General features: G+C 50.3%; 1 protein-coding gene across 4 annotated transcripts in view; it reads left to right on the forward strand.

Moving 5' to 3' along the window:
* Tafa5 (TAFA chemokine like family member 5) overlaps positions 1 to 24,147 on the forward strand; it is a 221,274-nt gene that overhangs the window by 73,145 nt on the left and 123,982 nt on the right. For 2 of the 4 annotated variants that reach the window (XM_017595060.3, XM_039079767.2), the window contains exon 1: positions 6,754 to 6,885. The exons of the other annotated variants lie outside the window; for them this stretch is intronic. In XM_017595060.3, coding sequence (XP_017450549.1) covers positions 6,795 to 6,885 — 91 coding nt within the window. In that variant the 5' untranslated portion in view covers positions 6,754 to 6,794. Of the gene's footprint in view, positions 1 to 6,753; positions 6,886 to 24,147 lie in introns of those variants that run through there. 4 annotated transcript variants of the gene reach the window in all.

Consider the following 24,147-nt stretch of genomic DNA (forward strand, 5'->3'; position numbering starts at 1 on the left):
TGGACCCTAAAGTGGGACAGATAGATCCTACAGAAAATAACCGTTCAGTTGTTTCAAGTTTTTTTTTTCCATAGCAGTTCCCATAATGGCTCTACTAGCGCATAAGCTACAAGGACTGAACTATGTCCCTCCCATCCTCCCCAAAGGTGCTTTGCCAGCTTGGCCAACCTGAAGGTGGACCTACATACCATAGTTGGGGAAACAGTCTTGGTGGATATCTATCTGAGCCAAGCTTCCGGAAATGGGGCTTGGTGTTCTTGCCTGTGCACTCCATCTGTAAGAAGGTCTTGTGGGTAGGAACTTCCTCCCCACCCAGTCTGCCTACAATGGCTGTTGAGATATCAGATTGCTAGAACATTTTGGGTGAAAGAAGGCTGCAGAAATGTCCTTGGAATTTTTGTTTAGGACCAACAGTGGGCAGTGGAACAAAGACTTTCCTGCTTTCTGCATGCTAGACTGCCCCCTAAGTCTGAGTAAGATCCCCTCTCCCTCCAGTGCTGAAGAAACCAGGAGTGGGTGGATGAAGAGAGAAAGCACAAGGAATGTCCATCCCATTGATGCTGACATACTATGGTTGAGACACAAGGCTGCAGGGAAGACACTGGTCTCCAGAGATTGTACCTTTGAAAAGGTCTGAGTGGTTTCCTCGAGAAAGTATGACTGTATACACATGTACAGTTGCAATAGGGACACACACAGAGACCTCTTCTTAACACAAACAGTAGCTACATAGGAGTGCACAAAGAAAGGTGTGCATATACGAGTCCTGAACTAAATATATGTACATCAGTACACACACACACACACACACACACACACACACACACACTTAAGAACACATGGCATGATATATAAACTGCTTGTAAGTATATGGATGCTTCCATATCAACCTGGATGGCCTGCAGGGCAGGAACAAATCAGAGTCTCATACTCCAGTTTACAAGCATCTGGAGGTCTTCATTGGTCCCTTGTCTGTACAGGGCCTGGACTCTATGCTGCAGAGTGGCTAAGCTGATTCGTCCTTTCCACCCCAGGACTGTGCCACTTGCTGGGAACCTAGGTGTGTGTCTTTTCCTCTCAGACCCTGCTCACTAAGGCTAGTGTCCTGCTGAAGACTACCTTCCACAGTTTTCCCATGTCCCCTAATTCTCTGTGTCCATGGGTGCCTCCCAGAGCCAGACCCATTCTCTTCTCCACCTGCTTTTCCCTGGTTCTCTGTCCAAGTTGGTGCTCAACCCACTGCTCCATTCATTCGTTCGTTTATTCATGTATATATATGAATATGTTGTGTTGTATGCTTATTGTGTGGTATGTGTGTGGTAAGTGTGCAGGTGTGCATGCCCGTGTATGTGCATGCTCACATGTGTGCTTGCCAAGAGCAGAGCAGGTGTCCTCTATCCCTCTCTGCCTTATTGCCTTGAGAAAGGGTTTGTCAGTGAACAGGAAGCTCTCGGAATCTACCTTTCTGTGCTTCCAAACATGCTGCGGATTGCTTGTAGAGCAAGCGCTCTTACCCACTGAGCCGTCCCCCGCAGCCCCTGTGCACATGTATCTTTAATGATAGAAGTTTAGGACTCTATGTTTTAGCTAGCTGCTGGAATTTCTTCCTGAGATTTGTCTGTGAGCGGGTTTTACGGCTTGTGTAGAAACAGAGTGTTCCCTGAACCGTTCCGTCCATGCAGTTTCCCACAGAAGGGACCAGTGACTAGAACCACAGAGAGAAAGAGAGACGTGGTATTTCACTGTAAAGATCTTGCCTGTTGATGGAAATTCTTCACAATTTCAGGGCCCAGTGCATCTCCGTGCATCTTCTGCACAACGCTTCGACACCTCGAAAGTCTCCTTGCTATCTCTTCTTCCATATGATTCCTTTCTTTGTTGGGGCCCCGTCAGTTTTCTGAGTGGGGTGTGGGCGGAAAGGTTCCTCCAGCTGCCTTCAGTGGTCTGATGCCCTCTGTGGACAGAGGAACTGGCCAGCACCCTTGGTACAGTGTCTTTTTTCACTAGCCAGGGAGGATACTGCTCTGCTTTGAAGGAAAAGGCAGCATTGCTGAACAAAAGCCCATTGTCACATTTCCTCAGATTCCATGGGTCAGAAGTGACTTATTCTACCTGTTGCTTTAACAGGCTTTCAGGGCTGCTTGGCTCTGAGTCAGCCTATCAGATCTGTTTAGAATATAGCAAGCCCTTCCATTTCTTAACCACTTCTCCTCTTTGATCTTTTCTGACTTCGGAATTTCTAAAAGGAAATGTGGACACCCGAGATCTTCTCTCCACATTGTTACACCCCGGGGCCTTTCCTGTGTTCCCCCCTTCTGTGGGCTCCACACTGTTGTAGGCTTTACTGACTACTTTTTTTTATACCTGGCCCCTTTTCACCACATAACATAATCCTGCATCTCAAGACCTTATCACTATTTTTATCCTAAGCCTCTTTTATCTCCTGGTTTCACGTTGTTACTACAGTGTTTCCTTGTATTTTTTTTTTTTAGCGTGATGGGATTTAGGATCATTATGGTTCCTTTCTTTGTCCCTGAATCATTTCTGTCTTTTCAGAGTTAGCTGTGGAATGGATGTCTTCGGCTTCCCATCTCTGTGCTTGACTTTCTGTAGATACCCGGTGATCCTGTCTGTCAGGCTCTGTTATGTAGGAGAGAAGCCAGAGGTATACAGGCAGAGAGCAGTAACTGGTCAATGTGCAGGAAACAGTCAGAATACAGTAAAGGGTCAGGGTGTTGTGACTTGTCAGCACACGATAAACGGTCAGTGTCTGGTTAGGCAGTGACTGGTTAGGATCTTTAAAGGGACAGAAGCAGACAGTGTACAGCAATGACCAGGGTGTAGAATTTGTCAGTGTACAGTGTGGGGTCAATAGGTAGTGACTGGTCAGGGGATGCTGTGGGTCACTACACTCTGGTGTGCTGCCTGTGTTTTCTGAAGTGTGTGTGTGTGTGTGTGTGTGTGTGTGTGTGTGTGTGTGTGTGTGTGTTTGCAGAGAAGCTTCTTTGGAAGAGGGCTTAGAGCCTAGGATCAAGCAGCCTCCCCCAGAATGGGCTGATCTGGTGGCACATCTGGGGCCCTGTAGTGCCTAGACATTTGGGTTATGTTGCATGAAGGACCTCCCTCCATTCCCATGTCACATCACCCCAGTTATATGTGCAGCCCTGGCTTTCCAACAAGGGCAGGGGTCATGGGCACAATTGGCTAGCTGCTCACGTCTATGGAACCTGTCTTAGAATAATATAAACATACACGAGATCCCTAAGAAAGCCAATTATATTAAATGTAGTTATCAAGTGTTAAAAAAAATAAAAACCATTTTGAATCAAGGGTATGTTTGCGTCTTTATTAAAGCATTCCATGAAAAGCCTAGATGCAGAATGACTGTAATTTAAAATAATGGTGAACATAAGCAATGCGCTGGGATAGCCATAGATCTGTAACTTGATATGAAAATACCTGTGATTTCCGTTGGTGACAAAGTCACAGCCAAACTGTTGTGTTTACTGCCCGAGTGCCTAATTGAAGGAAGGTAGTATTCACTTCTACCTAGAGATATGTAAAATAGAATCCATCTGGATTCCCAGCTCTCAGGTCTATGGCACAAGAGGACTGTCCCTCTTTGGGCAGCACACCACGTCTTCTTCAGGTAGCCATGCTGGCAGCGGCAGTTACTGGGGTATAGGGACTCAGTCACCTGCATCTTTGGTGGTGCAGCTCTCTGGCTAAGCACCTTCCCATCAGCAGGCTCAATGGAACCCTCAAATGGTGCCAACTCTTTGGCATGGTTGAGGGGAAAGGGCACTCTTCAGATGGCTTCTCTTCTCCGCCCAGCTCTCAGCCCCAGAGTTTCCCTGGCCTGTCAGCTCTTGGAATTCATTATGCCACAGTGTAAATGACTGTTTTTAAAGGGTCTTTTCCTTTGTGTCCACAGCCCTTGGTGCCCCCTCCTGAAGCCTGTGGTTTCCACTAGTCAGGCGAATGTGCCTTTGTTGCCTTACGCTGAATGCCCAGCGGGCCCCTCAGTCCACCCGCTCCTCTGGGTGTCAGGCTGAGGTTCTTGGCTTTTTACCTGTAGTTTCTGTGAAGGGCGACAGCACCACTGCCTGCCAGCCCAGTAGGAGGAGGGCTTGGCACTTGGGGAAGGTTCCTTTGGGCCCTTAAAACTGGAGCTACGCACACGCTATCCATGGGAAACGAATTAATTGGTGGGCCATGAATTTCTCCAGGATCTTTCTTTTCCTTTTACAAATTCAGTTTGCAGAAAGATTTCTTCAAAGGGCTACTTCTTTTTGGATAGTGATCAGATTGGGGACAGAGCAAATGTCAGGGGGTGGGCCTTCTCTCCTGATGGCGAGACCAAATCTGTGTGTATATGGTAAGCACCTGCCAAACCCTGGGCCCTTCAAAGTGGAACACACTGTTCCAGGTGAGCTGTGTAGGCTAGTGACCTTGGTGGAGGTCAGACTTCTCAAGATGGACAGAGCAGGATCCCGAGGCTGCCTCAGGGAAGGCTTTGCTGGAAGATTGGTAGGAGGGTAAGGTGGGGGCTATTATTTGATGGAGAGGCTCTGGGGAACTGCTCAAGAGAATGCCAAGTTCCTCCCATGGTAGATTCTGAATTGTTTAGTTGGTTAGCTGTTACAAGGCTCTTCTCAGTTGGGGTGGGAGTTCTGACTAACACTTGTCTCTTCAGGGGTCAGAGAGGGGTGTTGGCAGCCAAAGGGACAAATTGCTTTCTAACAACCCCTCTTCTGCCCTAGTGTGGGCATGGTAAAGTCTGGTCAGGCAGACAGAATCAAGTTCGGTTCACCAGTTGGCTCTCTATCTTTAGTGGTATTGGTCATCCTGCTACTACAGACCTCAGTTTCCCCAAGTGCACCCGAAGAAGTTTGATCTTTCTGACCTCCAAGAGCCCTTCAGACCTGGCTTCTTTTATTGCGTGACATGTGAAGCAGATGAGCCTCAGACCCCAGACAACGCCCACCCCCACCCCGGCATGCATGCCACACAGGCTAAGCATAGGTCCCTGGTTCCTACCCAAAGCTCTGAGCTGAGCATTTGAAATCCGATTCAGGCAAAAGTGCCTTCAGGCCTCCCGTGCTGGTCCTGGTGCTGTTAGCATGGAGCGACCCTCTAAAAGGGACACCACAGCTTTAGCTCTGGGCCTCCAGACACAAATGCCGGCTCTTCCTTGCGGAAGAATGGAGGCGGCGGCAGGGAAATGCCTGCTGGCTTCCTCTGGGGCCGGCTGTGGCCATCTACTGCCTGTGCCATTGGGTGTCCCGCAGCTGGCTGGAGGCGGGCACACAGGAGGCCCAGGATCCAATGTGGTGGTGGGGAAGGCTGTGTGTTTCTGGCCGGCTGTGCTATTTTCAAACCCCTCGAAACCGCCTACGGAGAGCAGCCTGCCCTGAACCTGTCTAGCAGCACATCAGACCGCCGGTCTTCCCTGTGGTTCCGCATTCTTCCCAGGACCTGGGGTAGGAGCCTGATGGGGGCTGGGCTCTCTTCCCCCACTAGCGGCGCCAACCCGGCCGCTCTGCAGTGAGTCCCCAGCGCACCTAGGTGGAGCCCGACCCGCAGTTTTCAGCTGGACCAGCCCCACCTGACCCGCCGGCACGCCAGACGGGGGCGCTGCAGGGCGGCCAGGTCCCCCGGGTCCCCTCCGCGGCCCAGTGCGCATCGGCAGCTCGGCGGCCCGGGCGCTGCACAGACGGCGGCAGGCGCGGGCCAGAGTCCGAGGCAGCGCGGCCTGGCCGCCTGGGCCGACAGAGACTCACGCCGCGCTCCCGTTCCCGCCGCAGCTCGCAAAGACGCCGAGCCGAGAGGCGGGCGCGCGCCACCAGCACCGGAGCATCAGCGTCCCGCGGGCGGCGAGGCGCGCAGCGTCTCCGGCCCCACCTGTCGGCGCGGCCACCCTCAGCGTCGCCCCCGGCGTCCCCAGCCAGCGCGGGCGGCTCGCGGCATCGCTGGGCCCGGCCTCGTCCCGGCTGCTGCAGCGGAGGCGCGCTCTCCCGGCTGGGCGCGGAGGCCCGCACCGTCCCGGGCGAGGGGACCGGCCCGGCGGCTCCGGGCCGTGCAAGTTGGACTGCGGAGGACTCGGCCCCCGGCGGCGGCAATGGTGCTGCGGCTCCGCGAACCGCGCGCAGCCCCGGCCCTGAAGCTGCCTCTGCGCGGCGGTGGCAGCGGCGGCGGAGCGGCCCCCTAAGCCCCCCGCCGGAGCGAGAGCGGGCAGCGGCGGCGGCGGAGCCCGAGAAGGCGGCGGCGGCAGCAGCGGCAACAGAGCAGTGGAGGAAGGCGACACCGATCTCTGGCGCGGGGCGACAGGCGACCGGAGCCGGGGCCGCGCCGGACCCCCAACCCGCCGGGCCGTTGCGCAATCCGCGGCCGGTCTGGGCCCTGCTGGCGGCGCGGCTCCGGGGGCGGCGGCGGGGCTGATTCATGGGGCCGCGGCGGCCAGTCCCCCGCTCCCGGGCCCCCCGCGCCCCGCAGCGCGCGATGGTGGCCGAGTGGCCGGAGCGGCGGCCGCCGCGGCCCGAGACTTTCTGCTAACCTCCCCGCCCCCGCCCGCCCCCTCCCCGGCGCCCTCCCCCGCGCCGTCCCCTCCCCCTGCCCAAAAGACACAGATCGCCTCCCGGAGTGGCGCCTCCAATCGCGGCGGAGCGCGGCGTTGGCGGCGGATGGAGGGCGCGATCGGGCGGCCAAAGCGGCTGCACCCAGCGGGGCGCTGATGCGGCGCCTGGACCTTCGCAGCGCGACTTCGGGGGCGTCGGCCGAGTTGGCACTCCGCGATGCAGCTCCTGAAGGCGCTCTGGGCACTCGCAGGGGCCGCGCTCTGCTGCTTCCTCGTCCTGGTGATTCACGCGCAGTTCCTCAAAGAAGGTAATAGTCCCCGGCGCGCGCGGTACCCCACACTGCTCGCGGCGGCCCCTGCGCGTGATACTGCTTCCAGCACCTTCCAGCGCTGCCAGCGAGGTGGGCCGAGGCTCTGCGGGGCCAGAGTGGCCGATGGCGCGAGCCTTCCCGAAGCCCAGCGCTGGATCCGCCACCCCTCAGTGCCTCTGGGCTCATGGTCGGCACCGATTAGGTGCTATCCCGGACGTGCTGGGGCCTGGCTAGCTCCGGGGTAGTCCTGGAGCCCAGGCTAAAGCCCAGGCTGCGGTTGCCATCCCCTGCCCCGCAAGGCTCGGTGGCAGTTGCGCCTACCCGCATGCCATCGACCCTCGGTAGGTGGCACCAGCGTTCCACTTTGGTAGCCTGGCTGAAGCCAGCGCTGAGCAGGCCAGCACTGAATGGATTGGGGGCTGGGGAAGCAAAGGTGTCAGGGGGTGAGGACTGGGGAAACTAAACCCATGTCCCCATGCTGCTTTACAGATGGGGTCCGGTACATACCAGACTTAGGTGGGCAGAATTCTTCATCACCAGAATGCCTAGAACTTGAGAACACTCAAGTTTTGGGTTCCGTTGCCCTCCTTGTCCCTTCTAGATTGCAGGATTTGTCCCATCCGGTTCTGGAGACTCTGTTGAGGCTTGTGTGGTACACATTGGACTCTTGTGGTCACAGCGACCCTTTGAGACTCTTTCCATTGGCTTGTTTGGTGTGCATTGGTAGGCAGCAAATAGTGGACACTCTGTTGGGAACTTCTTGCCGCTTGGTCTTGGTATCTCTGGGCTCAGCCTGCTCTGGCGGGCACCCAGTGTAGGTGGCTGCTGGTGCACTTGCACAGACCATGCCTGTACTGGTTAACCCTCCCCTAGGTCAGTAGGAAACGCTAAACCCTGGAAAGTATTGGTACAGATTCCTACAACTCTTCTCACTAGCTCCAGGTTCCTAAGGGTGATAGGGCTTGCAATATTCTAGAGCGTTCTTGCCTAATTAGTGAGCTTCTGGATGCTGGGAGCTACCTGGATCCTGTGAGCATTCTGGCTTGCTACATACATTGTTACATTGTTCTCCCTTGAATTCCGGTGCTACTTTGGAGAAAGTAGCTGGTTTTGCTGTAGGCAGGTAAGCCTGCTCAGGTGGTCTTGGAGTTGGAGGCTGGTCTTCCCGCAAGCTTAGGTGACCTACTTCATGAGGGGGTGGTTCTGCCAGAGTCTGGATAACTTTCCTGTAACTATAAGTCATTCAGCCCCTACCCTCACCCCCAGTATCAAGTTGGTATCATCTGCTAGACAGCTGTGGGGGGTGGAGACCACCACATGGTATCCTCAGACCCCAGGGCATCGGGTCCTTATGCTTTGAAACCTTGTTTGGGATCCAAGTTCTCTACCCTTTCCACTGCTTCTTTGTTCTCTGTGTATTCACCTGAGGGGAAAACATGGATACTTAAAGTGTTGGGCTTCTCTGGGTTCATCTAGCCTGTTTGAGTTACTGTGTTGTAATGAGCAGTCATATGTGGCCCCAAAGAGATGCTGCTCATTTGGAGACATCTGACGGGTGGATGGGTTCCTTCTGCCTGGGACTGGTGGGGACAAACCAGTTCCAGAGTCTTTTAAAGCTGTTAGATTTGGTCCTTTGGTCAAGAGGGAAGTTCATGTGTCCCAGGAGGTTAGGTATGAGGTCACAAAGGCAGTGTGCATAGGCACCTGTGTTCTGGAGTGGAGGCTAATGTCCCCTGAGGGTGGATTTGCAGGACAGCCCTTTATCTGCAGGGAGCCTGGGTATTTGGTGTGGGTAGACATGTGCATGTTGTGGTAGATGGTAGAGTAAGGCAAGGAGGTGGGGCCAGCATGGGCTGGTCATGGGGTCATAGAACAGGAAGGCAGTGTCTTGGAGGCTGCTCTTGAGGAAAAGCCCAAGTGGTTACCCAGCCTTCCCTGTGGGGACTTGTGAGCCCTGGTGTCCATTCTGACTTGTTTGCTTCTGTAACCCAGGATCCCAGTCCCCTTTGCTGTTACTTTCTGTCAGATAGGTCAGGGATGGCATCCCTGTACTTGTTTGCATGTTTGTTTCTTTGTTTTTCTTTTTCAGTCTCTGGTGGTTAGAAGCAGTAGCCTCGGGATAGGCCTTAGGGTGTGCCGTGAGAGGCAGAAGACTGGTTCCCAGGGGAGTCACAGGGCCCTTCTGGGAGGCTTGGGTCACAGATTGGAATCTGCTAGGAAAGAGGGAGCTAAGCTTGGACAAGTGCGACTTGTTGCCTGGGGATGGAGTGAGAAAGAGCCCTATAAGTAGCCATTTCCACAAAGCTGGTTTTTCTCCCCGAGGGGTGAAGAATGGGAGGTCCAGGGAGCCATTTTTTCCCACACTTTCTCTTTTGTGTGGAGATAGGGGCTACCCTGTGGCTAATCCATCCCACTCTGGCCGGCCTGTCTTGCAGCGATTGCAAAGATGAATAGGGCTGTGAACCCGGAGAGAGGAGAATTGTGGTCCTAATTGCAGCCCCGGCTTGTCCAGTTTCTGTCAGAACAGGTCTCACTCACCGTGCCGTTTCAGTGGAGGTAGCCAGAGGGCTGGAACAGGTGACCAGAGCTAAAGTGTGGGGTTCAGGCATCAGTGGATATTACCAGCGTTGCTTGTTTGTGCGCTGTTTGTATAGTCTCTAGCTTCTCGGATCTAGGACAGGTCAGGACAAGGGTGGGTGAGGCTTGGATCCTACTGCCTCATTTGAGCAGAGCAGGGTGGGTGGAGGATGGAAAGCAGGAGAAGCAGGAGGCTATGCTCACAGGTTTTTGTTGTTTGTTGTTTTGTTTTGTTGTTTGTTTGTTTGTTTTTCTGTGGGACTTGGGACAAGGAGTTAGGGTAACAGCTGGGATTATGAACATTCTTGAATGTTTGAAGCACCTGGGCCAGGGCACAGCAGCACAAGCTCTGATTTAGGTGCTTACCCCTGTAGGAAAACCAAAACAGTACAGTGAGACTTGCAGCCCAGCCCTGGCTGGTCCATGGATTTCTGACCCGTGAGACCGAAAGGAGACAGTGCCAAGATTTAACCCACCAAGCCTTTTGTCTGGCAGAGGCATCCCTGTATTTCTTCATTAGCTGTGGATTTGAGGTTTAACTCTCTGTCCTTGTAAATCCTATTGATAGCTAGGCGAGCGTTGCATGAGCCAAACTTGCTATTAAAAAGCCTCTTTCTCGGGTTAATATCGGAGCTTGGTGAGGGAGATGAACACCTGTGTCTGGCTGCCCCAGCACAAAGTCCCAGCATCTGAATTCCCCGGAACTTAGACTCCCCTCACCAAGCGTTATCTCCCTCGGCTGCCCCCAGAGCTGACTGTTGATTGAGCAAATAGGATTCAACTTTTTATTTATTTAGCTCACTACTTTGGAAGTCAAGTCTCTTCTGTGAGCCTTCGTGGTCATGCTGAAAGGGACGCACTTAACCCTGGGCAGGCATGCAGGGGTACTGGTTGTATCTCAGTAGAAATCACTAAGTGACACCATCCGCGTAAGACCTACACCGATCTCCAGACACTTGTATATCTCCGACATTGGTCAGTTTGTTTATTTATTGTTTCTTTAGGGATTTTTGTGTGCATTTGCATGTGTGTATGCTTGTATGTCCGTGTGTGTGTAGGGGTTGTACCTGCAGGTGTAGAAGCCAGAGGTCAAACTTGAATGTCTTTCTTTAGATGCTGTGACCCCCAACCCCCTGAGACAGGGTCTCTCTCTGCTTTGGAACTCGCTGACAAGCTAGGCGGACTGGCGGTGAGCCCCAGGGACCTACCTGTCTGCTTCTCCAGTACTGGAATCACAGGCTACAATTCCAAGCCCAGGTTTTAAATAGGTCTATTTGTTTGTTTCTTCATTTGCTTGTTTATTTACTTCATGATTTCTGTGGATCAAAGTCATATTCTCGTGCCCACTGGCAAGCACTTTACCAATTTCCCTATCCTCGTGGTTGTAGACCATCTTTATAAAAAAAAAAACCAAAACGGACAAAGAGACAGGCATAGAGGCGCACACCTTCAATCCCAGTGCTCAGGAGGGAGAGGCGGGCAGATCTCTGTGAGTTTGAGGCCAGCCTGGTCTACCGAACAAATTCCAGGACATCCAGGGCTGCTGTTACACAGAGAACCCCTGTCTTAAGAAAATAAAAAGAAAAGCAAAACAAGCAGAAACAGACAAAGAGTTTGAACAACATACCAGTTACTAGCCCTAAGAAATTATTTTTTAAAAAAATCTTGATAGGGATGGAGAAATGGCTCTGCAAGTAAGAACACTGGCACCTTTTGCTGAGAACCTGAGACCTGCAACTCACTCCCAGGCGATCTGAAGCCCTCTTCTGACCTCCATGGCGACCAGACACACACCACATGGCAAGCAGACATACATTCAGGCAAAAATATTCATACAATAAAAATAAAATCTTTATTTATTTTACAAAATTATTGCATTTAAAAAGTGTATCATTCCTGTTAAATATTCGTGTTTCTCTGTACAGGCTGTGGCAGTGGGTGGGGACAGGTGGAGCCCACTGGAGTTGGAACAGCCTGAGGCTGTTCACAACAGTCGATATTCTTGGTAGAGGCTGAGCTCTGCTTGGCTCTAGCCTAGATCCCACGTTGTACTGAGGGACTGAATCCTGGGTGTTTAAGGCAAGTCTTTGCAGACCCGTGTCCTCGCAAGTTCCCAGTCTGGATCTCACACCCTCTTCAACGTAGCTTGGGGCTGCATGTAGAGGGTTCCGGCTTTGCCCATGGATTTCAGGGCTCCCCGTTGCAGTCTTCCCCATCCTTATCAGGATGCAGAGCTCCGAAAGGGCCTGTGCCTTCCCCATGTCCAATGTCTGCTTCTCCTTAGCCTTCCTGTAGGCTTTACTGAGAGGCTAGGTAAGCAAGCGAGCAGCTGCTAGAGAGGGATGGGGATTGGAAAAGCATTAAAATAACCAGCTCCTTTATCATCATTTACTATCACTTCCTGTGTGACACAGAATCTAAATAAAACCCACATCCACCGTAATGGGATTCTCATCTGCCGAATGTCTGACAACTGTGAAAGTGAAAACATGAAGGGGCTGGTAATAGAAGAGACTGCACACTGGCTCACCATGGCTTGCCAGAAGCAGCAGCTTCCCAGCTCTCCAGCACAGAGCCAGAGGGAAGACCCACGAGACACAGGTAGCGATAGGGATGAGCCATGCTAGGGTATCCGAACAGTCTGTCCACTTGGGGACTCGCTGCTTAGTTACATAGCTGGTCTTCCCTGTGCATCTCGGGCAACTCGGTATTCTATCCTGCTGTGGCATAAACCTGGCATTTGAAAGCCAGGCTCGATCCTTAATTCTGGCGAACGAACCGCTTGCTCAGCTCAGGCAGTTCGTAGAACGTGCGTGCGTGTGTGTGTGTGTGTGTGTGTGTGTGTGTGTGTGTGTGTGTGTGGTCTTAGTATTTGTTAATATACAGAGTGTCAGAGGGGGCAGCCTTAGGATGTCCACTGCTGACCTTTTAGTAAGTAAGGTGTTTGTGTTCGGGCATACGATTACCTATTAATTAAATCTGCGATGTTTGCACCGTACGTAATTTGCATGAGCATATAAATTCATGAGCCTGTATTATGAACTTGATTAAAATACAGCTGTGTAATGAGGGTGATAGTGGGGACCGCTCCCTCTCCTCGTTTCTATACAAGTGAGTCCCTGGGTGTTGTGGGAATGTCTGTAGCCTCCTATGGCCCGAGCGTACGTGGAATCCTGACAGGGACTCACGAGTCTGCCTGTGGCCCATGGATGCCTGCACACATTTTCTTTCCTAAGTGGGCTCTGCTCCTTCTGATCTCTTTCCTTCATCCTCGGGCCCCATCCTGCCTGTGTTGCAACTCCTCCCCACAAGGCTCCTCTTTTCCTTTCACTTGGATATCATCCACAGCCTAACTCACCCTTGACCATGAGGTGTGGCACTGTAGTGCTTAAGTACACACATTGTACAAACCAGGTACACACACATATATACACAGATATGCATACCACAGCACATCATATGTACCACATAAACGTGTTCCATATGCACATATTCTGTACAGTCACATCATATATGTACATACAAGACATATACATGCATACCCCATATTAACACCACATGCAGTCATACTACCCATACACATGATGTACAACTATACTACATATAAATACATACCACACTCATACATCCACTGTAGACCAAATAAACACAGCACATGTATACACACACCATATGCGCACGTAACAAACATGTACATTGACACCTCATTACAATCTTTCCCATATATTTGTGGCTTATTAATACCTCATGCACATGTAGTCAACATGTATGCATGATATATTAACATGCCATGCATATATATCCCACATATACATATAACATATTAATACCTTATATACTTTAATACCCTCATACCACAAAGACAAAGACACACTTGGAATGTATACATATACTGTATACCTATAAACAAAATAAACACCAAACACACACCATGTATGCACAACATATGTATATGTCATGCTCATTTAATATATATGTATAACATACGAAATACATAAACACATCATACTCTGCATACATACATATACTATGTATGTTGTCCATGTACACATACAGATACACTACAAACATGTGTTCATGCTTTATCACACAGATACTATGCAAACAACATCTATACACACTTCCTACAGACAGAACACACAACATACACTGTAGATACATTCATGTAAAGCACATACATTCCATGTGCCACACATACTACCATACCACATTACTTCCCAGATACATGCCACATTCCATTCACAGCCAATACAAGTGCACGCCCGCACAAATACACACCTTAAATGAGCACGTTACATGTGAAAACACATATGACACATATATCCCACACAAACCCACACCACACTTGCAAACACATACGGCACACACATCCTACACATAAATGTATGCCACACACACACACACACACACACACACACACACACAAAAGCACACATACATGTATCTATCCCACACAAACACACATTACACTTGCTGACGCCATGCGTCCTACCTCCACAGTCTTCTCATCTGCAGTGAGAATGGTGGAGTTAGAGCCACCTCAGGCCTGTTCTCTGCTTTTGCTGCCCATCCTGTGTCTGGCACCCAGGAGCCAGGCCTTCCCTGAGCATTCAGAATACCACAGAGGCCAGGGAGTGTCTAGAGGAAGGGAAAACAATGCATTTCCATGGAAGAAGTGTGGCCTACTGAGAACTAAGAGCAGGCCTTGGGTTCCTGAGGGTAGGGCCAGGAGGTCAATGGGAGAAGACAAACCTCATGGTATCTTGGTATGGCAGACAGGTGGTGCATGAGTGGAATAACTCAGGCCCTGTTTAGAGCAACGGGGCCTCAGCACATCAGTTGAGTAACCATGACACTGGTCCTGGCTCCCACTGTTCTGCCTGGGTCCCTTTCATTCCTGCTTTCTCCAAGTTGGGTGAATGCTAGAGAATTCATGGAAAGGCTTGACCCTGGCTCTGTGTCCTCTTAGCGCTGTGATTGTCTACTGTGTCCTGTGACCTCCCTGGTTTGGTAATGATGGTGGTGATAGTGGTGGTGGTAAGGAGAGGGGGATCCCATAAGATTGACAGGCCTCTACAATCTTATCTAAGAGAGGAGCCTTCCATGAGGAAAGTGAAATTCTGGCCTGCATAAGGGGCCAGGTGGCCAGGGGTGGCCACACAGGTTCACATCAGGACTGGAGCCAAGCCTGGGGTCTAGGGCACACAAAGAGACTAGAACAGATGCCAGCACTGCCCTGGTGAGGGTGATGGGGACCCCTTGTTCTTACGCTCATTTTCTTCTGCTCTCGTGGAGGGTTCATCCAGGGGTACACTCAGTGAGTTGGGTGAAGACATTTTCCAGGAGGCCGGTGTCCTGGTTACTAAGTGCCAAGGCAACAGTAAGGGCCACGTCCGAGTGGGTAGTGCTACAAAGGTCATGCACTGTGGATAGGTGGTAGGGGAAGGGTGGATCAGCCCCTGTCCTGGGCAGCAGCTGCTCTGTAGTTCTTCTACCCCGCCCCCAGCTGGACTATGTGCTCAGCTCAAGGGTAGGCCCTGTCTAGAATCTCACTGTGCCTCCATGGAACTGACAAAAGCCAAGACACTGTCACCTTCTACAGAGAAGGATGAGCAAATATTGGCAGTCTGGAAGAAGTGGTGTCCCTCAGGAAGGCCTGGCTTCTACGGCTGGTGCCTGTATCCTGCTCGACTCCTAGTTGCTGGCCCTGGCACTGTTGGATGTGTTCTTGAAGCCCCTGTCTAGACTCCACTGTACATAGCTGGCAACCTTCACAATGCCCAAGAGATCTTAGCCCTTTTCTTCAGCAAACAGGCACCTCGTTGGAACAGCATGGCAGGAAGTGGAAGCTAGGCTCACCATACACATCCCCAGCCCCATCTTGTAGACATCTGGGTTCACTGCCACAGACAGGCTCCAAGGTCTCCATCTTTTGGAGAAAGTTTCCCAGTGAGTGAGATCAGGCTGGCTTCTTTATGCATGTGACACTTAGTGAGTGGAAGGACAGAGGAGGTCTTGGAGCAGTGACATCCCCTGCCCCTGCCAGCTCTCTGCTGATCTGTCCTGTTCCCACGGACAGACCTGGGTCTAGCTTGGATAATAGAACATAACTTTGAAACTATCCCAGCCCACCCATGTGAGGATGACTCAGGCAGATCCCTAGGGTGAGGCACCAGCCATGTGCTGTGAGTTTTATGTCAACTCGACACAAGTTAGAGTCATTTGACAAGAGGGAATTCAGTTGAGAAAATGCCCCTGTTAGACTGGCCTGTGGGCCATCCTGTAGTACATCTCCTTGATTGATGATTCATGCGGGAGAGTGTAACTCACTATAGTCAGTGCTATTCCTGGGCTGCTGGTCCTTGGTGATCTAAACGCAGGCTACACAAGTCTCGAGGGGGCACATCTGTAAGCAGCTCTCCTACGGCCTCTGTATCAGCTCCTGCCTCCGGGTTCCTACCTTGAGTTCCTGCTCTGACTTCCCGCAACGATGGACTGTCTATCATCTTATAGTCGTAAGATGAAATAAACTCTTTCTTTCACAAGTTGCTAATGGACATGGTGTTTTATCATAACAATAAAAGCCCGGAAGCTTAGATGAAACTTGGTACCAGGATTAGGGTATCGCTGTGATGGACTTAGCCATCTTTCAGGGGAGAACTGTGGGAGGATTTTTGAACTTCAGCCTAGAAAAGTCATTTTGGTTCCCAGAGCTCGATGAGAAGTTGTAGGAACTTGGAAGATGATGCTGAGAACAGTGCAGATGATGGGGGCCTGACCCCTAAAGTTTCTTAGGGAAGCAGAGACTCCACCAGGGCCATTTGTCATCATTGAGGCAGAGTCTTCTGGGAAGTCTTTTCTTCGGAGCAGCAGCACGTGTTGGGTGTGGGCCCGAAGTGATCAAAGTCATACCTGCGTTGACAGCCGTACTTGGCAATGTCAGTCTCCCAGATGGAGCTGGTTTTGAAGAGGTTGGACATGGAGACCTCACACTGAGACTTTGTATTAGTCAGGGTTCTCTAGAGTCACACACCATGAAGGGTTGGGACAGGCTGTTAGTAATTGCGGTGGAAGCCCCAGGATTGACAGGGTCATGCACAGAAGTGGAGGCCGGTTACCATGTATAAGTGTGAGTTCCTGAAGAGAGACGGAGTTGCTGCCGGTGACAGTGTATCCCAGTTGCAGAGCCTCCAGCATTAGGGACATGCCAGTATCATGGGATGACAGCCAAGGACAGCAGCAGCCATGGAGTGGAGCTGCCCTTGATCTAGGAGAAAAGCTACATAGGCTGTAGAGGACAGAGTTGGAGAAGTGGCCCAGATGTCTGACACTGCCCCTTTTACACTGTCAGACATTGGTTTTACTTTGATTAGGTTGTGACTGTGCCCTGGTTTTCCCCACCACTGTCCTTAGAGTAAGAAAGTAAGTCACTTATGTCTGATCTTATGGAAGCCCTCAGTTGCAAGATTTTTGAATTTTAGGGAAATTTTAGGTATTTTAGAGAAACTCGGAGCTTTGGCAGATACTGGACATTTCGATGAAACTGAACTCTTATTTTTTTTTTTTGAAACTGAACTCTTATTAAAGGGTTTCGATTTTTAAAGATTCTCAGACATGTAAAAGTTGGATTGTCTTGCATGATGATATTAATATTAATATGGGATGTTGAAGATGGTAACATTTTAACAGTGACATTTGTGTGTCAAGCTGACAAGGGATCTACTGTGGTGGCTGGTTTTACGTTAACATGACACAAGCTAGAGTTATTTTTGAAAGAGGGAGCTTCACTTGAGAAAATAATCCCCCTCCATATTGACCAGAGGGCAAGCCTGTGGTATAGCTTCTTGATTGATGATTGGTATGGGAGGTCCCACACAATGTGAGCAATGCCATCCCTGGGGCGGTGGTCCTAGGTGCTATAAGAAAGTAGGCTGAGCAAGCCAGTCAGAAGCATTCCTCTATGGCCTCTGCGTCAGTCCTTGCCTCTGCTTTCCTGCTTAATGATAGTGTGTAACCTGGGAATTATAAGATGAAATAAACCCTTCCCTCCCCAGATTGTTGTATGGTCATGACATTTTACCACAGCAGTAGAAGCCCACTGTAGGACTAGCAGTGCCTTGGGCCATGAGTATTTGCTTGCCCTCTCATTGCTTCTCTTACCTTGTGTGCTGTTTCTTTGTTGTGGGTAATGCTTCAGACAATGTAGAAGCTGAGTTTGTCAGGGAATAGCCTCTGTTGACAGGGAGCACCCACCTCACTCCCACTCTGGTACCCCACATTCTGTTGAAAGCCTAAATGGCTCTAGCCATGGCCTTCCTCTGAGAGCTGCCAGTTGGCTATTCCAGAAGCGTGCATAGAGCCTGCACCTGTCTGCCACATGCCTTCTGTGGGGACAGAGGACCCAATAGACCCTGTTTTCTCATGCCGCCCCTGGGCTCAGGTGCAGAAGGGAAAATTGTCTTGCTGACCATGTTAACAAAAACATGATCCTGGGTAGCAGGGACAACTGGGGTGGGCCATGCCGGTGTGGGCCTCAATGTATTGGAGAGCTGCCACCGTAGGCCTCAGGACAGTGGCTCCTGTTGACTTGACTTAAAATGAGCATTGGGGGTTCCAGATCCACAGCATGGACCCCAAAGGGCCTGGAGTGACTGGTGTTAGCAAGAGTGGCCACAAAGATACTGGGCCCCTGTTTTGTGGGACATCTCTAGATAGTCAGATAGCAATCCTGCCTCTTGTATGTGTGCTTTTATAGACTGATCTGGGTTTTATGGTTCTCTGTAGCCAGGGTACACAGAGTGCGTTGTAGCCTACCTACTTTCTGACCCCTTGAGTTGCTTAAATGTGGACCTTGCTTCCTAGCAGCGCCTCTGGTGGGTTGGAATGAGGCCCCAGGCTCCACCCCTTTTCCAGTTGTTTGGCTCCAGGAGGGAGGCTGGTAGACCAGACCGCTGGGGGTCTCCCTAAGCTAGCTCTCTCTGCTCACTGGTAACCCCTCAGGGATACAAGATCTCCTTGTGGAAATAAGTTGGCTGCAGGGTCAGCGTTTACCTTGAAGTAAGGATGGGGTCATCTCTGCAGTGACAGAGAGGCAAAGCACAGGTCTGGGGGGTGCTGAGCATGCACACAGGCCTGGCAGGTGACCAAAGTGACAGCTCTTAGCTGTCACCTCATTTAATCCTCAACCCACCTTCGAGGAGAGTGACTGTTTCAAGACTGCCCTTGAGGAAACTCAAGGACAGAGTCACGGAATCTTGGCTACAGCTCCAGGAGTAGGAACTTGAAGGCTAGGCAAGGACCAGGTAACCATTCCAGGGCCCTTTCTAGACCAGCTTCCAGTGAGCAAATCCAGCAGCTGTGTGCCCTGGAATGTTACCTGAATGACTGGGGTGTGCCTGCAAGACACAGATTCTAGAAGTTTCAAGACGGTAAGAGGCCACCTACAATCTGACTCTTGACCATCCCCTAGGCCAGGTTCAAATTGAGTCATTGTGGGCCGCAGCAGATTGACCTCTGATGCTGAGGGTGGCTTCTAGTTAATGGTCCCTGGCTCCAACATCAGGGACAGCCACTGGCTGTTTCTCTGTGTGTCCTTGTCTCATGTTGGGCAGCACAGGGCCTGGTACATCTCAAAGCTCTACATCTGGGCAAACAAGCCACAGCCTAGGACAGCGGTTCTCAACCACTCTAATGCTATGACCCTTTAGTACAGTTCCTCATGCTGTGGTGACCCCCAACCATGAAACTTTATGTTGCTGCTTTATAACTGTAATTTTGCTACTGTTGTGAATCATAATACAAATATCTGATACTCAACCCCCAAAAGGGTCAAGACCAACAGGCTGAGAACTGCTGTTTTAGGACAAGAACCAGCAGACGTTTCAGGAGCCAATAGGCAGATCTGTCCTCCAAGATTGTCCTGTGTGGAGCCTCCTGGGCCCATGTGATCCTTCTGGGTATATTTAGAAGAGGTCATGCAGCCTTTAAAATATACACTTTCCAAAGCCAGCGTCTGCCTTGGAGAAGGCGGATTTTATTAGGCAATTCCCTCCCTTCTGAGGAGCAGAGAGGCAGTGAAGCAGGCCCTCCGATTCGCCTCGCCGATAGAGCCTGAGCCCTCCTTATAAATAACTCCAGCTTTCACAGAGAGACACAGAATGCATCTTCAGACCTCCTGTCCCCAGGGAACACCCGCACAGTGACAGCTTCTTGTTCTTCTGCCTGTTGCCGTGGGGACAACCTTAATAGACATGCCAGACTCCTTTTAGTGTGCAAGTAGCGAGTGCTTACTGAATGCAGGCTCAGGGGACGTGTGTTGGGGGAAGGCAGTGAGGGTGGCTGGCCAGGGTTCCCTGGGCTGGTGTGGAGGCTGGAGCAGGAACGGAATCCACATACTCTGAGGACAGGATGCTTTGAGGGGGTCATCGATTGGCTGGTCCCCAAACAGGCGAACCCAGACACTCAGTGTTCCTTTTTCAGGCTAAAACTCTTCACAGATATGATTTGGGGATGCTATTGCTGTGTCTGAAATACAGGAACAAACTCTTGTATAGAAGAGACACGCTCCCCCTGCCCCTCCCCCACCACACACATGCAAACAACACCAAATGCTCGTGCACTTAACACCAGGTGTTGGAAGTGACATGTGAAACTGGAAGCAGTGTCTGGGGACATTCTGCAGAAAACACACTCCCCTAGAGCCTGTGGGGAACATGTCTCGGCCTACACCTTGATCTCAGATCAGGCTTTAGGTATCCAAAGCAAAACTATCTTGTTTTACTCAATGAGTTTGTGGGAAATCATAGGCTAGTTTCAAGAAACAGTGGCTGCATACACAAATAACGGAAGGATCCTAAGAGCCAAGAGTTGGAGCCCACCCTTGTATGTGTTGTGTGTGTGTGTGTGTGTGTGTGTGTGTGTGTATGGTATATCCATGTGGTGGTGGTGGTGTGTATGTGTATGTGCGGTGTGTACTGTGGAGGGCACAGGTATGGATATATATGTGTGATGTTTACATATGGTGTGTGGTATGTGTGTTGTATGCATAAACATGTATATGTGTTCATTTGCATGTATGTGTGTGGCATATGTATATGGTGTGTATGTATGTATTGTCTGGGTGTGATACATGTATGTATGTGGTATATTCTGTATTCTGTGTGTGTGTTCATATGCATGCTCTGGGCAGATAGCTCCTGGGTCAGGTCAGGACCTGATTCCTCTCCTCTTCTACACCTCCTGGAAGTCCTGGGGGGAGGGGCAGATGTTTTGTCTTCATGAAAGTTTAGGTGTGACTTTCTGATAGGGAGATAGGATCCCACAGGAATGGCCTCTTGAGCTGGGGCTTCAAACAGAAGCTGGTGTTCCCATCAAATTGGTTTGGGATGGGAAATCCAGAAAAATACTAATATCCTTCCACACACAAATTCATCCTCCTCCCAGATCAAGGGCACATACCGTTGTCGGCCTGCAAGAGAGTTTTACACGGGATGCGGATGGCATTTTTCATTTTAATGGCATGAGTTTACTTTTATGGCTGCCTTCTATTTATGGAATGGCGCTGGCTCTATTTACAGGGTGATGGAAAGTGTCTTTTTCATAGTAAAGTGATGCGTGGACATGCTGACGTCCCTAGTCACAGGGTGGGTGGGACTTGATGGCACCTGCTAAATGCCTGTGCTCAGAATGGCTTGAGCTGAAGTGGACAGAACAGAGGAGCCATGGCTTCATGTGGTAGGCAGCAGGGCTTTGACTGTAGGGATCCTGGAAAGGTCCAGATAGGTGTGTGGAGGCCTACATGGACCGTGGCATGAGGAGGTTTTCTCCAGCCATAGCAAGCTTGCAAAGTGATCTGACGTCAAAGATACCATACCAGGGGAGACTAATGGATAAGGATTCTACTAAATATCTTTTGATATTAAAAAGGTGGCCACGTCCTGGAACGGTGATGACAAGTGGCCCCAAACTAGGCAGCTTTAAAGACTAGTTTACCTTCTTGCCGGCTAGAGGTCAGATGTTTGAAATTGAAGTGTCAACAGAGTGGGCCCTTCTAGGGAATCTAATGCAGAGCTGTTGTAGGCCTCTTTTCCTGTCTTCTGTTGGCTGCCGGCAGCCACACATCTTCCTAGCTCATAGCTGCTTTGCTACAATCTCTGATCTTGCTTTCCACAGGAAGGGCTCTTAAGATCCACTCCAACTATATTGGTCTCATCTCTAGATGCTATACTGTATTACAAATAGTGCTGGATGCCAGGGTTCGGTGGACACATCTTTAGGGCCACTCTTCAGCCCATCATCATGTGGGAATATGGGAGAATTGTGTTCGTTGCTCTGGGGTCCCAAGAACACTGTGACTACCTTTCAACATGAGAGATTCAAGGCTGTTGTGTGAGGCCAGGTGGGGACTTCAACCTGCACCTACCTCTTTGGCCCTAGTTTCCTCTACATCTGAATCCTGCCCTTGGGTCTTCTGCCGTTCTCTGCCCACTGACTAGGCCATTTCTGTGTATTCTGGTCCTCCTGAACTGACTGACTACCCTAGGAATGGGCACAGGACAGTGCCTGTGGGAGCTGGGAAAGCTGGGAAGCTGGGGAGCCCCTATCCATTTGGAAGCGTGTTTTTCCATTTCTTGTTTTTTTTTTTTTTTTTTTCAAATCAAATTGCAAAAGAAAGCAGCCTGACATTTGTATCCTGCTTTCCCACGGGCATTTCTGATTCCAATTGGACGAGACTGTGCCCAATTTAGGACTTACTTGGTGTGTTATTAAAAATGTGTTCCTAATGCTTATTCTCTTTATTTGTGATTTATTCCTCATTCATTAATTCTCATTAATTGAAAGTGAGATAGTCCTCTTTTCCATTAAGCCGGCAGCCTGGCAGTGAGAACAAAGCATTTGGTTGTGTGTGAATTATTTCCCATCCTCTCAGGAAGGCCTGTGAGTGAGGAAGGGGGTGGGTGGCTCCCGCAGTCCATGGCGGATGATTCAGAGCCATTACTGCCATCCATCGGGACTTTGGAAGTAGTGGGTAGTACCCAGGGTTCTGAGCCCTCCCCTGATCTACCTTTTCTAGTCATGGACCTCCATTCCTCTTTTCTGCATTGCCTTTTTTTCTTTTCCTGTTGCAGTGATAAAAATACTCTGAAAAAGCAATTTAAGAGAAAAAGGTTTATTTAGCCTGCAGTTCCAAGTTACAGTCCATTACGCTCAAAGTCAGCAGAGAGCAATGAATGTATACATGCTTATGCTCAGCACCCTCTCTGTACTTACACAGTCCAAGATCATCAAGCCTAGGGAATAGTGCCGCCCACAGTGGATGGGTCTTCCCACATCAATTAATATCTTTAAGATAATAGGTCATTGAGGGACTCTTTTTTTTCCAGGTGATTTTAGATCGTTTTAAGTTGTCAGTTAAAAGCCCATCACACTGCTGCATTTGACCTCCAGGGTTTGCAGAGGGGTGGAAGACTCAGTTGTAGAGTGAATGATATTTCTCAGTGAGGACTCTGATAGTAGTGTTATCTTGAACTGTTATCAAGAGACTCAAGCAATGGAGTACCCTATCCATTGTGATGTTTACTGCTGGGTACAGGACCTGAGGATCCTCAATGCTGGCTAAAATGGAGGGCTTTAGTTCACAGGATGGGGGCTCCACTTGTAGCTGTGGGAATTATGGTGTCCCTGTGAAATATAGGCAGGAACGACAAGAGCGCCAATATAGTGGATGCCTGGGCATGGCCATAATCAGTGTTGAATGGACACTGTCTGACACCCTCTTCCTGACTGGTCACCTTGATAGATTGTAGCCTGGGTGTCCAGTTCATATCACTGGTGGTCCTGTAGTATATAAGGTAGGGCGTTGGACCTGGTTTTCCCAGGATATTGAATAAAGTGTACAGACTGACTACAGGGGACAGAGTAGCTTGCCTAGGTCACACAGGTCCCAAGTTGATGGTATCGGGGGATGTAAGGAGGAAATGACTAATGTAGGTGAGGTGAGCTATTTGGGCTGAGGTGTTGGGGTCCATGTGATGGTGACTGAGAAGGTGGCTGGATTGGGCTTGGGTCTGCACAGCTGAGCCTGGGTGGGTGTTGTTTCAGAGATATTCAATGGCCCAGCACACCAGTACAACAAGTGACTATTGGTACTAGTTAGTTAAAGCTGCACCTTTGGATTCCAGCACTGTTGGGCACTTTCTTCTGCCTGTGCTGAGCAGTGAACTGATGGAATAACCATGGTTGGCTGGTTGGGATCCTACCCAGCTGTGTCCTGGAATCCTGTGACCCTTAATTTTTGTCAGGTGAAGTAAAGTGCTCCTGAAATGTTATATCCTTTTCCTGGTTTATCGTATTGGCTAATGCTTTTAGAATGACTATGTATCGCCATTAGATTATGTAGACAATGGTGGTTGCCCAGTGGGCAGAGCCTACATCTCTTAAGATCTAGTCCACGCTGTCTAACACTCTAGTTGGTTTTGGAACTTGCTGCTGCCACCATCACTACCATCATTACCACCACTACCAACACACACAGACACACACACACACACACACAAATGTACATTCACCAACATCACCACCATTATCACCACTATCAACACACACACACAAATGCGCACCCACCACACACACACACACACACACACATACACACACACACACGTACACCCACCACCACCATTA

Source organism: Rattus norvegicus, chromosome 7 (genome assembly GCF_036323735.1).
Source record: "Rattus norvegicus strain BN/NHsdMcwi chromosome 7, GRCr8, whole genome shotgun sequence".
NCBI classification, from domain to species: Eukaryota; Metazoa; Chordata; class Mammalia; order Rodentia; family Muridae; genus Rattus; species Rattus norvegicus.